Source organism: Nelusetta ayraudi, unplaced genomic scaffold (assembly GCF_046127955.1).
Source record: "Nelusetta ayraudi isolate G7.1 ecotype Tasmania unplaced genomic scaffold, CSIRO-AGI_Nayr_v1 ptg000089l, whole genome shotgun sequence".
Classification (NCBI taxonomy): Eukaryota; Metazoa; Chordata; class Actinopteri; order Tetraodontiformes; family Monacanthidae; genus Nelusetta; species Nelusetta ayraudi.
In genome coordinates, this window is record NW_027466139.1 from 1111755 (window position 1) to 1124024 (window position 12270).

Consider the following 12270-nt stretch of genomic DNA (forward strand, 5'->3'; position numbering starts at 1 on the left):
TCGGCAGGCACATAACTGTACACTCGCAAGTTGCTAAACTAAACTAACTAAAACTAAACTAAACTAGCTAAAACTAAAGCAGTGTAAGAGTGGATTTTTCAACCTGGATGTAGTTTAAAAATTGCGCAACAAACGTATAAAAAAAATAAACTATTATTTATTGTTAACAATATTGTTTCATTTTACTTTACTTTATAAATCGTAATAAATAATTCATGTTTGTTGAAGGTGAATATTTGGCTTTGTCAAATGCTTCATTGTCCTCAAGTAAACATTTCAAAACAAGCATTTTATTTACAAATGTATCTTTTATGTTTATGCAAAGTAACAGTTAACACATTGAAAAAAAAACAAAAAAACACTCCAACTGTTCCATTTAATTTAAATTTAGTGATGAGAAAAGTTCCTGTTTCTTGAAAGAGGAGGAGACACTACTGAATATATTTAAAGGCATCTTTGAACAAAACTTTTAGTATCACTTGAGTGTCTCACGGCCGGACCAAGTCTCCTCATTTTCCAGTCATCAAATCATGATTCTCACACTGGACTCAGTGGACTGAATAACAAGGTGCTGGCCAGGTAACCTGAACAAATGAGACTAACAATTTTCTGCTCAATGCTGAAAAAAAAAAAAAAAAAAAGTCAAAGACAAAAAGAAGAAGAGAAAAAGAGGGTTGTGTTTGATAAAAGTGCTTTTGTTGAGTTTGCGTGCATCTCTTGACGCAGAACGATGGTGAGATGGATTATTTCATGATCTGAGCTCACGTCCAGTCCCTCTGGTTGAGCCGCAGACATGGAAGCAGACGAGTCCCGGCCATGTTTATCTGTGCCGACGCTCCTCCTTCTCGCTGCAGCCCAAAAAAAAAAAAAAAATCCATTTTCAGTTGCAAAGTCCCAAAAAAAATCGTCCCAAAGGTTCAGCGTTCACAAATTCGAAGCGCTGGTTGGGCTGCTGCCCGATGAACCCATGGAGATGCTCTGCTTCTCACTGAGCGTCTTGACGACGGTGGCAGCGGGAGACTGGAGAACCTTCCTGGAGAGCCTCATTCTGCCGTCCGTCGGGTCTCGGCCAAAGTATTTCACCTGTTCAAGGACGTCACGAGACGATGTAAAAGCATGGAGATACATCTGGGGGGGGAGACAGAGTTCACTTCCTGATTCACAGTACCTGTATCTGCTGTCCCACCTCCAAACCTAAAGCACTCGGATGTTTGATCTACGAGAGAATGAACAAAAAGATATCAGACAGGCAGACAGACAGACAAGCAGTTATCCTGGTATTGACTTGTGAGGGGGAACTTTCTGACCCGTTTGTGGTCCAGCTGTGAGTTGTGCAGCAGGACGGCACTCATGTTGGGGTAGAGTTTCACCATCACACCAATGTCCCTGGAGCCAGAGGCAGAAAACACGTTAGGACAGGCATGGGCAAACTACGGCCCGGGGGGGCCACATGCGGCCCCGTTAAGCTTTTTAATCCGGGCCACTCAACTTGAAGAAATTTATATTAATAGTAAGCATTAAAATATCTGAATTTCATCCATTTAATTCATTGCTTTAAGTGCAGATTCAATACAGAGCTAAATACCGTGGGGCTTCAAAGACACATTTTGTTTTAACGCTTTTGTTCATTTTCAATTGACGTTTCTCCTATGAGCTGGGTCACCGCAACCCTCCATCCATCTGCTACAGCCCCTCTGTCAAAGCTTAGAGCCTATCGTGGCCCTCCCAATCAAAAAGTTTGCCCACCCCCTGCGTTGGGAGCTGCATCAACGGCAACATCAGGGGGTTTGAAATAAAGACGGTTCAAGATGGATTCCTGCAGATTGCGTTTGTCAACCTGATCTCGGTGATGGTGGCCGTGTAGATGGCGCCAAACTCCAGTTGATGCTCTTGCTGCAATATGAAAAAGACGGCGGGTCAATAAAAAAAAACAACAAAAAAACAAAAAAAACAAGGGTGGGAAAACTCACGTCGTCCTTGCAGATCTCGCCGATGAACTCTTGGGCTTCGTTCATGGCTCCGGGCGTCGGGGCGAACACGGAGAAAGTCTCCTCATCCACCTGATTTATCGTCACGCCTTATAAAAAAAGATTTAAAAAAAAAAAAAAAGCACATTCAGTTTCCAGCGTCAACAGATTCCAGTTTCAACGCTGAGTTTCGAGGGTTTGAAGTTCTACAGCAGAAACGCCCTCAGTTACGTCCGCACCTGTTTGAGCCTGCAGCCGGCGAAGGTTGTAGCCTCCCGGACCTACAAAGCGAGCTCGTTTGGAAACTGGCACGCGGATATTTTCTGAGGATGGGGGTGGGGGGGGAAATCTACACGTCAGTTACAGTGACAGGCAGGATGTAAAATTAAAACCAAAAAAAAGAAATCTCACCAACAACTGGCCCGTTGTCTTTCCTGCTGGCTCTGGGTTTGGCGATGCATTTGTTCATGATGCCTAAGATTTCCCTCTTGGCCACTGAAAGGTAATGAAGGCAGCCGGCGCTGCGTTAGCTGATGCTTCACTGCGCTTCAGTTTGACAAAGATTGGTGAGTTGACTTTGGCCACTGGCAGCTTACCGGTGCCCTGCTGGATGGCCTCCATCACCACCTTCAGGGGCAAACCTGGGATCTTCACATCAGCCTGAGGGTCAACAGAAGGTTTGTCAAACAAACAAAACCCTCTCCACGGTATTTTAGTTGGTCCGCTGATGTGTAAATGGGAAAAAAAAGTCTTTCCGTGACACTTCTGCGATATTCCTCTATATGGACACGTGTGAAAATCCACCTCGTGAGAGCCTCAAAACCTTTTAGCCACATTTGAGAGGTTCTTCCAAGTTTAGCTGTTTTTTTTTCTTGAGGCCATATTTAGGTTTCGCACAATTCTAGGGGGTCGTGGAACCGCAGTGTATGCTGCTAATCACAACACATTACCTGCAAAGCAGTGATGCCTTTGTTGGTTCCTGCCAACTTGAAGTCCATGTCTCCGAGGTAATCCTCGATTCCCTGGACAGAAAAAAAAAAGGGCGGTAAACTTACATTCCGCATCTCCAGTACGACAAAGCAAAGCCCGGTTAGAGCGGGACCGCACGCACCAGAATATCAGTGAGCAATCTGTAGTCCTGGATGTCTGCAGGTTTATCCGGGTTGGCTTTTGAGATGAGGCCCACGGCGACACCGGCCACGGCAGAGGAGATGGGCACACCTGCGACACAGTCACAGCTACTGAAGCTTCGGTTCAATGTAAATGAATGCAAATCCCAATTGGAAAAAAAAAAAATCACTTCAGCCCTTAAAGGTTTAATAATTATCCTGAGTGTTGCCACTCTGTTACCTGCATCCATAAGAGCCAGGCTGCCTCCACATGCTGAGGCCATGGAGGAGGAGCCTGTGGAGGTAGGGGCGGGCGGGGGAGGGGGCGCGCACACAGGAAGAACTGTTAGCTGTGGCAACTTGACAAGACGTCACGTGTTTACACGGACGCTTTCAAAATGAACCAGGCTGACTTTAGAGTCGCTCACCGTTGGACTCCAGCACCTCCGCAGTGACTCTGATGGTGAACGGGAAGTCTTTGGGGATGATTGGTCTCAGAGCTTTTTCAGCCAGCGCCCCTTCACACACACACACACACACACACACACACAAACAGAGAATCATCAGTGAAAAGTCACTGACAGCGACAGATAAAGACGTGCACTGCAACACCAACCGTGTCCGAGCTCCCTCCTGTTCATGCCTCCCACCTTTCCAGTCTCATTGGTTGCATACGGAGGAAACTAAAGGGAAGTAAAGGAAGTGTTTTAGGGTTCACTCCTAAAACAAAATGAGTAAAAAAATAATAATAATTTGACACTGTGACTCACTTCATAATGAAGCATGAAGTTTTTGTCTTTGATTCCACTGCAGAAAGCAATCAGAGCAGAGGCCAGGTTCACATTTCATTTCAAAACGCTGGCATATTTTGCAGAGTACGTTTGACATCTACAGTATTTTACACCAATATCAACGAATGAATGTGTGGATTTATTGTATACCTCAAAGCTGTGGTGATAATATCAGCTTTGATGCTGGATTCCAGGGAGTCAAAGGTGACGCTGCTCAGCACCTGCAGAGAAAGAAGCTAGATGAGAACCAATGACTCCTCCCATCTCCCGCAGTTACTCAGGTGACCATAAACCAGCCAGTTTCCTGGTCCCACTTCATCTGTACTTGTGCTTCTCCGCTGGGTTCCTACCTGCGTCTGTCCTCTCTGGAACACTGCTGAGCCATGCAGCGGTTTGAAGAGGTCGATCTCGCAGGAAATGTTCCTCAAATCCGTCAGCTGTCTCCCATCACACCTGCAAGACAGGAAAAAGGAAAGGAAAATGGTATCCAGCTAGCATATCAGCTACAAATGCACACCACAGGAAATTCTCACCCAACTCCACCAACATTGATTTACCTTTTATACTCATTCAGCACCAAGTTGCGAAAAATGTCTTTGCTCACGGTGTTGAAGGACTCAATGACTTCGAAATGCTCGGCATGGGGGAATTTTTCTGCATGGAGAAGATCACAACTAGAGAATCAGTTGACAGGGGCACAACAACAAGGACGAAAAAACAACAACAAATCAAATCAAATCAAATCAAAAATCAGATCATGAAAATCAAAATTTCTGCCCAAACAAAAAAAAAAAGAAGAAGCAAACTCACCTTTCAATTGCTCCTCAGTTTCCAGACGGACTTTGTTGATGGCTTCATCTCTTGAAATCTTGGAAACAGTTAAAAAAAAATATTATAGAAATAATTTGAAAGACGAAATAATTATTATCAGACTAAACAGGTGAAACGAAATCTGCCGAAAAGCAACACAACCGAGTTACCGCAACAGTGGTTTTAATACGGTAGCATGATGCCGATGATAGTGAATAACTGTTAGTCATTTATTACAACTTTACCTTATCGTGTGAGTATTCAGTGAAAACAGCGTAAATCTGTGCAGAAGCCAATCTGAAAGACAAAGAGACTTTTTAAAGACTTTATATTATCTCAGTCCTGAGACATTAAGAACAGGCAAACTAGTATCATCTGCATTTCATTACAAACCAAGCAATCTACAACAGCAACAACAGACAGTCGAAGGTGCGCTCTTACAGCCGTGCTTGTTCCACCATTTCGGGCGGCGCTGAGAAGATCTTCACCGGCGTTCGCTTGGTGACCTTCAGCTCCCGAGCCAGCTGCTGCATGGCCAGTATGATCTGCTGGGAGTGTTTGACTCCCACCTTCACAGCGTGGCAAAAGTCCTGCTGCAGCACATTCTCGGCCGATGCCTCCAGCATCACTAGCACACAACAACAAGTTGCATTACAAAAAAAAAAGAAAAGAAAAAAAAAAAGCAACATATGATGTTGATTATTCATTCGGTGGCACTAAGACGCAAACTGCCACAGTTTATTAGTGAAATATATTTGAGTTGGCTTGCTTACCCACTTGACTGCTGGGAGCGCCGGCCACAATGAGGTTGAGAGTGCTGGAGGCCATCTCCGCTCTGGTGGGGTTGACCAGCAACTCCCCATCAACCAGACCAACACGCACAGCGCCTGTATGAACACAAACACACACACAGACCAAAGTTAGATTGAAAGAATACAACTTTTACAAACAGTGGATTTAAGGTTTGAATAATTGCATAAAATCTTTATTACCAATGGGGCCATTCCAGGGGATGTCAGACAGCGTCAATGCAGCCGAAGCTTGAATAAAATACATTATCATTATTATTATTGTTGTTGTTAATAATAATAAAAATAAAAATCCCTAGTGGAAAAAGGGTTGAGTTTGTGCTTACCAGCATTAATAGCCAGCACGTCCGGATCATTGATGCCATCGACAGCCAGCAGATTACAAAGGATCTTCAAGAGACCAACACACACAAACACACATTGGACTTGGGAACATATATAGATGATGGACTACTTATTTAAGATCCAAACATCCAGCAGTCTAACAGTCAAACTGGCTTACCTGTGTATCGTAAAAGTATCCGGGTGGGAACAGAGGCCTTATTGATCTGTCTGCGTAATAAAACCCCAAATCAAACATTGGTCATAGCGACATCACAGGAGCCAAAACTGAACCATGAAGATCAGCGTCATTAACTTACCTATCAGTCTGCTGGTGAGGATCTCGTGGTCCGTGGTGCCGAGCTCTCGCCTCAGATAGTTTGTGGGGATTCGACCTGCGGCCGCTGCTTTTTGTCTGTAGTCCACCTGGTAATGGAAACGGTGCAACTTAATTGTCGTGCACTTGTGTCGAGACACATGGAGGATTTCACTGCGTTTGTTGCAGGACATACCACCAGAGGCATGAACTGTGTAGTGGAAGGTTTGGTTTTGCTCACAGCCGTCACCATCACAGACGTCTCGCCCAGCTGGAACAGGAGGTCACAATCATCATGCAAACAAGAACAAGCAAAAAAACAAAAACAAAACAAAACTTCTTGCTTCTAGAAGGTAAGGGCTGAATGTCCATTGCAGTGTAATCATTCCTAATACAGTGAGACAGGCGAGCACTGTTTCCTTTTCGTGTTGCTGTACCTGTACAACAGCAGCTCCATCGGCAAATCTGGCAAACGTCCCCGAGGAGATCTCGAGTTTCCTATCAACACAACATCACGACATCATCTTAAACGGCTGAGATGTGTAACAACTGTCATATATATGAGCAGTTGAGTTACGATTATATTTTATTCAAGACTTTGAAGAGAAAAAAAAAATCTACAAAACTAGATATTTCTTTTTGTACAGCAAGTAGCGCATCAAGAGAATAATCACGTGTTTTGAGCATGTCTTGATGTTAAATGGAAGCCGGCAAAGTCAACGTACTTGTCGCCGAGGTCCACTCGCACTCTGCGGGGGTTCGCATGGCTGCTGTACACACTCTGGTGGCAGCACCGGACCCGCAGGCGGGAGAACGAATTCCCCAAGCGGAGAAAATACCTCATATCTTTCAGGGGCGAAAGCAAACTCTAAAGTATGAGGGCGCTACCAGTGTCACTGCGCCTCAGACACCCACATTGGGGGCTTCCATGTTGCTTCGTCACAAGCAGGAAATTACGTCACACACTGACGCGTCTCCTGATTGGGCCAAAAGAAATCGGTGTGTTACATCATATGTGTCCGTACTCTCCTGTTCACAACAGTTCCGTTTTTAATCAAGCTTTTGTTTTTCCCCCCCACTACTATTCGTCCTTGCAAATTTGTTATACAAGGTCATGTTACCGCAAATGCACATTCATATGTTAACTATTCCTAATGCAGTTAGTCAGAACATTCTGCCCTGTGTTTTCGCGGCTGCTTTGTTACTGCTGTGTCATCTTGTCAAACGCTGATTTCGGTTGTATAGCCGACATGTTGTGTCGTATAATTTCTGTAGACTAGCGTAGCTAATATGTTACAGTGAACTGAACAATTTTGTTTCATTGTTTTTCTTTTGAATGTACCACAGTCGATAGGAGATACGAGTTTGTGAAAGAATATACATGCTATTCTGCTTGGTTAACACTAGGTGTCATCATTTCAAGGCGAGTTCAGTTGACCTTTCAGACACTTTTGACGTTAGGAGGGCAGTTACCTCGATCAATACTATACATTTTAGTTTTGTTAAACAAACATACATTCACAAGTACAGAATGCTTAACTTGTATGGTCACACATAAATCTTGCAGAAAGCTGCTTATGTAAATGCAGTACCAATGTTGACCGCTTTAGGACGCCAAAGACTGGCTAAATGCAATCTTGGTTGGTCGTCAAATCTAAATTCTGTTTAGTTGCTCTTGTTAAAGTCCGACATTTTGACTCATCTTCTGAACAATAGATATATTTTATTTTGAAATCCCTATTTTAAATTGTAAACATTTAAAAAATGTAAATGTTTAAAAAAAAAAAAAAAATCAATGTGTGTAGACAAAAAAAAGAAGAGACAAAGCGAGTATCTTGATGAATTTTAATTACATCAAATGGATTTATGCAAAAAGTGGAAAAGGAGCAAAACACTGGGTCTCATCTTCACCATCATCGTGTTCAAAACGGCGGCAGACATCTGCACCTGGACAGCAGACAGGTCACCTATACTCCAGTCAGATACATGAACAAGTTCTACGCGGCATTGGCATGGTTATGGATTGTTGATGCACAGTACGGAGATAGATGAATGACGTTTATGAACAGCTTAAGTGTGCTTTCACTGGTTCCATTTCAGAGCAGGACGGGAAGCCATAAATACTCTATGAGGGCGTTTGAGGCTGTGGACTGTCGTATAGGCGACCTGCAAACCTCCCACACAGCCACACAGCTTTCAGTCATGATTGGCAACCACGCTCGGCTCTCATGGCTTCCTGTCCGAGTCCATTTGGCGAGTAAAGTCCCCCACTGGATGACGTCGTCGTCCTCCTCTGAGACTGGATGAAGGAAGTGGGTTGATTGGCTGATTGCTTCATGCAGATTGTGTCTCTTCAGTCTGATGGCGGTAGCGCTTGGTGCCGACATGCATTTTGAGATGTTCGTCTGAGACAAGGTGTGGCGTCGTTTGTGCATGCTGCCCATTTACAAACAATGTCTCTTATTTTCTGTAAAGATTATGGCATTGGGCAGAAGAAGGTCCGTCTGATCTTTGCAGGTGAACGGAGCAACCCAAATGGTCGTCGTCGTCGTGCGAACGTTGGCACTTTGTCCTTCAAGAGGAGCTCACATCCTGCAGTCCGTCACAACAAAGGACACGCGGCAGCATAACCCGCCACACCACTCACTTTCAACCAATGCAAAGCAAATGAAAAGCTCAGGAAAAATTCCAACATCACCGCGAGATTTTCTACTTTTCTGTCGTTTCCTTGATTCAAGGAAGAAAAACAAAACAGAGAAGGAAGCCACTTTTCTCTACTAAAGGGTCTGAGGAAAGAAAAAAGAAAAGTAGGATATACAATCTTTTTTTTTTTTTTTTTTCACTGTAGACGGTCTCAGCAGATTAAATCTACTAGGCTTCAGACACACAGCTCCAAGGCCACCTTTCTCTCTCTGAGTCCCGGTGGGCAGGCAGAGAGGAGAGACAAGAGAGCAGGAGAGGAAAGAGAGACAGATTAGAGGAGAGCAGTTCAGAGAAACACACAAGATCAAAAGTAATCAAGTCATTTTGTTGGTTGTTTGCAAGAGGAAAACAAAAGGTTAAAGGTCAGAAGCAGGATCAGTAGATGTGCAGCGATGGGAGACGCCAGCAGCCGGCCGGGAACTACATGCACCATCAGTGGAAGGAGACGGGGAGGTGGGGGGGGAGGAATTTAGTGTAACGAAGCCATGCAGCGACGAGCAGCACGATGATGGCAACACTTCCCCGTTTCGAGGGCCGGATAGAAATCATATACACTTCTGACACCAGCAGGAAACACCAAAGTCATCACCTTCACTGACAAAATAAGATGCACCATGGAGGGGATGGGGGAGGCGGTGGAGGAGAGGAGAAGAGGCGGGGGGGAAGTGAGGAGAGGTGGTGCTGGATCTTTGGGGGCTCCTCTCCAAAAACAACCTTTGTCCACTTACAGCAGCACAGTGAAACAGCCCAGACGCCATGCAGACCCTCTCGACGAGGCGTGAGGCACCACGGGGTGGGCGGGGCCACACAGGATGGGCGGGGCCACACAGGTGGGGGAGGCAGGGAGGAGGGTGTTAATGGGAGCGCGAGTGCACGGCAGGATGGTCGAGGACACCTGGTACGCCCCACGTTTCCACTTCCCATGGAGACACCCACAACTGATGAAGCCCCTCCCCCACCCACAACCACCACCACCACCCGCTCGGGCTCCGCCCACTCACCACGCACTCGCAGCATTGTAGCAGCTAGACCGGGGCGGTGGGCGGGGCTTAGCAGCTTGGCTGCGGATCCCCGCTCCTGCTTTTAGTCTTTCTGCCCTCCACATCTGTAGGACAAAGGCAACGTTTTACACCACATTTGAGGACAGCGGCGGCAGCATCATCGTTTACTTTTATATCTGGATATAGTTTGCAAAAAAAAAAAAAAAAAAGAAGATAAATACAATAAAGTCACTGAAAACAACAACAAAGCAAAGACGGAGTACGTCGGCAGAAATAAATTAGGATGGAGGCAGACGGTGCGACTAGCGATGGCACACAAAGATGTGCTCGTCTTCGGTTATAACTTAGTGATGACAACGATCTGTACAACTTCCTGTCAGTCTTGAACGCACACAAGTATGAGAAGCGCATTTTCCAGAAGGCATAAAATAATGTCACTTCATTCACGAAACAGTCTGACAGGAAAAAACTAAATCTCAACTGTTATGACTTCTTCCTGCTCCAGTCGTTTAAACTGGTACAATTCTTAAAAAAATAAGATAATATTAAAAAAAAAAAAAAAAAATCCAACCCACAACTTTCATTTCACCAACTTTACCTCTCAGATCATTTGGGAATGAAGCTTCATTATTTTGTCACAGCCCAAAACATACAAAAACAACCCAACCTGAGCAAATGCCCCAGCCAATGAAATTAAAAAATACAGACAAGAAATAAAAAAAAACACATTGAACATCACCGGAATAAAGAAAAAAAAAAGGACAAATGCAACCATTTTGATCCTCGGACCAAAATGTGAGTGACAGAACAAAGGCGTGCAATTACTCGCAGGGCAAGAACTCGTCAACGTGTTTGACAGAAACATCCCAAATATGAAAGCATCACAGCGTGACAAAGGTGAACGTAAAACTCCTCAAGTTACCGCCTGACTTGAATCAAACATGATTGCTTGGGTTCTCCGGTGGATTTAAATAGTTCTACTGTGTCTTCGTGTGAACATCGTGACACAAAGTGAAGAAAACAAGTCTCGGCTGTGACGTTCACCACCCCAAACTGCAGAAGCGCTGTAATGTTAGCAGGTGAAAACAACAACACGATGAGGATGGATGGGCGGTAAAAACATTGTTCATGGTCCCTCTTCAGAGAAATGAACAAAGAAAACAAAGAATTCCACCAATTGGCACCGAGGCAAACGGAAAGGAAAAAAGAAACACACCCCAGAATGGAAAGAGAGCTTCAGTTCTAATAAATACATGCAGAGGAAGCAGCGTGTCAGCCAGGAAGTGGCTCCCCCACATTCACACGCAGCCGTACTCGTACCACAGGGACTCTCTGTCCTCTGGGCTCGGCGACGGCTCCGAACCCGTCATGTGATCGGGGTCAACGCCCTCGCTGTGCTCTTTGCGAGGGGCGGGGCCGTCCCGGGCCTGGCCGGGGGGGGCCTGGCTCTGCTGGCCGGCCTTACTGGCGACGGGGGGTCCACTGATGTTGCTGACTAGGGAGGGGTTGAGGGACAGGAAGGAGAGGTTTCTGCCCGCCGACTCGCTAAAGATGGAGTCCATGAAGACGGACTCCACGGTGAAGGAGGGGCCGAGGAAGGACTCGAGGGTGGAGAGGTCGGGGTCCTCCGAGCTATGGCAGGGGAGGCTGAGCGACTTGGGCAGGGCGGGGGTGGTGGTGCTGGTGCTGCTGGGGTGGTACTCACTGGGTGTCGGCTGCGAGCGCAGCCCGGCCTTGGCGGCGGTGGCGGCGGCGGCGGGAGGAGATGTGGCGTCCACCGACACGGGCTGGCGGTGGTCCTTGGACAGCAGGTCGTGGATGCTGGTGCGGCGCGTGGAGCCCTCGGCGGTGGAGATGACGCTGCTGGCGCGGGGCAGCGTGGCCGAGGCCGAGGCCGAGTCCAGCCGCTCGCACACCGACGCCGCCTTGCCCTGCGAGGAGAGGCCGGCGCGGGGCGGCGCCGAGCCTCGCACCCGCGTGCTCTCCGCCTTGCGCAGCGTGGGCCGCCCCGCCGCCTGGCCGGCCGAGCGGGGCGGCCGCTCCGAGCTGGACGGCGCCGCCCTGCTGCTGGACGAGCGCAGGATGCCCCGGCTCTTGGTGCGCTCCTTCTGCACGCGCTCCGACGAGGTGGGGAGGCGCGGCGAGTCCACGGTGAGGTTCTCCTGGCTGCCAGACTGAGGAGGAGGAGGAGGACGAGAAGGAGGAGAAGAAGAAGAGAGGGATGAAATGTTGAAGCGCATGTTGACTGGATGCAACATTAAAAAGGTCCAGTGTGTAAAATCTGGACTAATTTATGATTTTCATATTGGTTAAAAGCTCCCAGTTAGCTGCCATCTTGCACTGTTATATTTGTAAGGAAGCCCAGTGAGGACAATCCAGAACTGCTGTTTCGTATTTAGCATGGTTGCTCACATCCTCAAATAAACCAACGAAGCAGAAGGTG

The 12270-nt window shown here is 46.6% G+C and overlaps 2 protein-coding genes across 2 annotated transcripts in view; both read right to left on the reverse strand.

Annotated features, from left to right (window-relative positions):
* Positions 1 to 370: 370 nt before the first annotated feature.
* pnpt1 (polyribonucleotide nucleotidyltransferase 1) lies at positions 371 to 7086 on the reverse strand. Its single transcript, XM_076046136.1, has 28 exons — positions 6849 to 7086; positions 6561 to 6621; positions 6320 to 6394; positions 6128 to 6233; positions 5989 to 6038; positions 5813 to 5876; positions 5670 to 5717; positions 5451 to 5564; positions 5119 to 5305; positions 4923 to 4974; positions 4678 to 4735; positions 4425 to 4521; positions 4218 to 4320; positions 4018 to 4088; positions 3847 to 3883; positions 3693 to 3759; positions 3505 to 3594; positions 3318 to 3371; positions 3079 to 3188; positions 2918 to 2989; positions 2564 to 2627; positions 2379 to 2462; positions 2207 to 2290; positions 1971 to 2077; positions 1838 to 1893; positions 1308 to 1386; positions 1169 to 1216; positions 371 to 1083 (listed from the first exon to the last, which is right to left on the reverse strand). The coding sequence occupies exons 1-28, from the start codon at positions 6965 to 6967 to the stop codon at positions 925 to 927; spliced, it is 2316 nt and encodes a 771-aa protein (XP_075902251.1). The 5' UTR covers positions 6968 to 7086; the 3' UTR covers positions 371 to 924.
* Positions 7087 to 10230: 3144 nt separating this feature from the next.
* The window catches only part of ccdc88ab (coiled-coil domain containing 88Ab), a 44477-nt gene continuing 42437 nt past the window's right edge, over positions 10231 to 12270 (reverse strand). Inside the window, exon 37 of the mRNA XM_076046017.1 lies at positions 10231 to 12001. Coding sequence (XP_075902132.1) covers positions 11126 to 12001 — 876 coding nt within the window. The 3' untranslated portion in view covers positions 10231 to 11125. The remainder of the gene's footprint in view (positions 12002 to 12270) is intronic.

Excerpts from the sequence above, each read along its gene's own strand:
- pnpt1 (XM_076046136.1), bottom strand. The coding sequence starts at position 6,967 with ATGAGGTATTTTCTCCGCTTGGGGAATTCGTTCTCCCGCCTGCGGGTC. Across the intron at positions 4,089-4,217 it reads TCCAGAGAGGACAGACGCAG|GTGCTGAGCAGCGTCACCTT; the intron begins GTAGGAACCCAG and ends CTTTCTCTGCAG. Across the intron at positions 3,884-4,017 it reads ATTATCACCACAGCTTTGAG|TGGAATCAAAGACAAAAACT; the intron begins GTATACAATAAA and ends TGCTTTCTGCAG.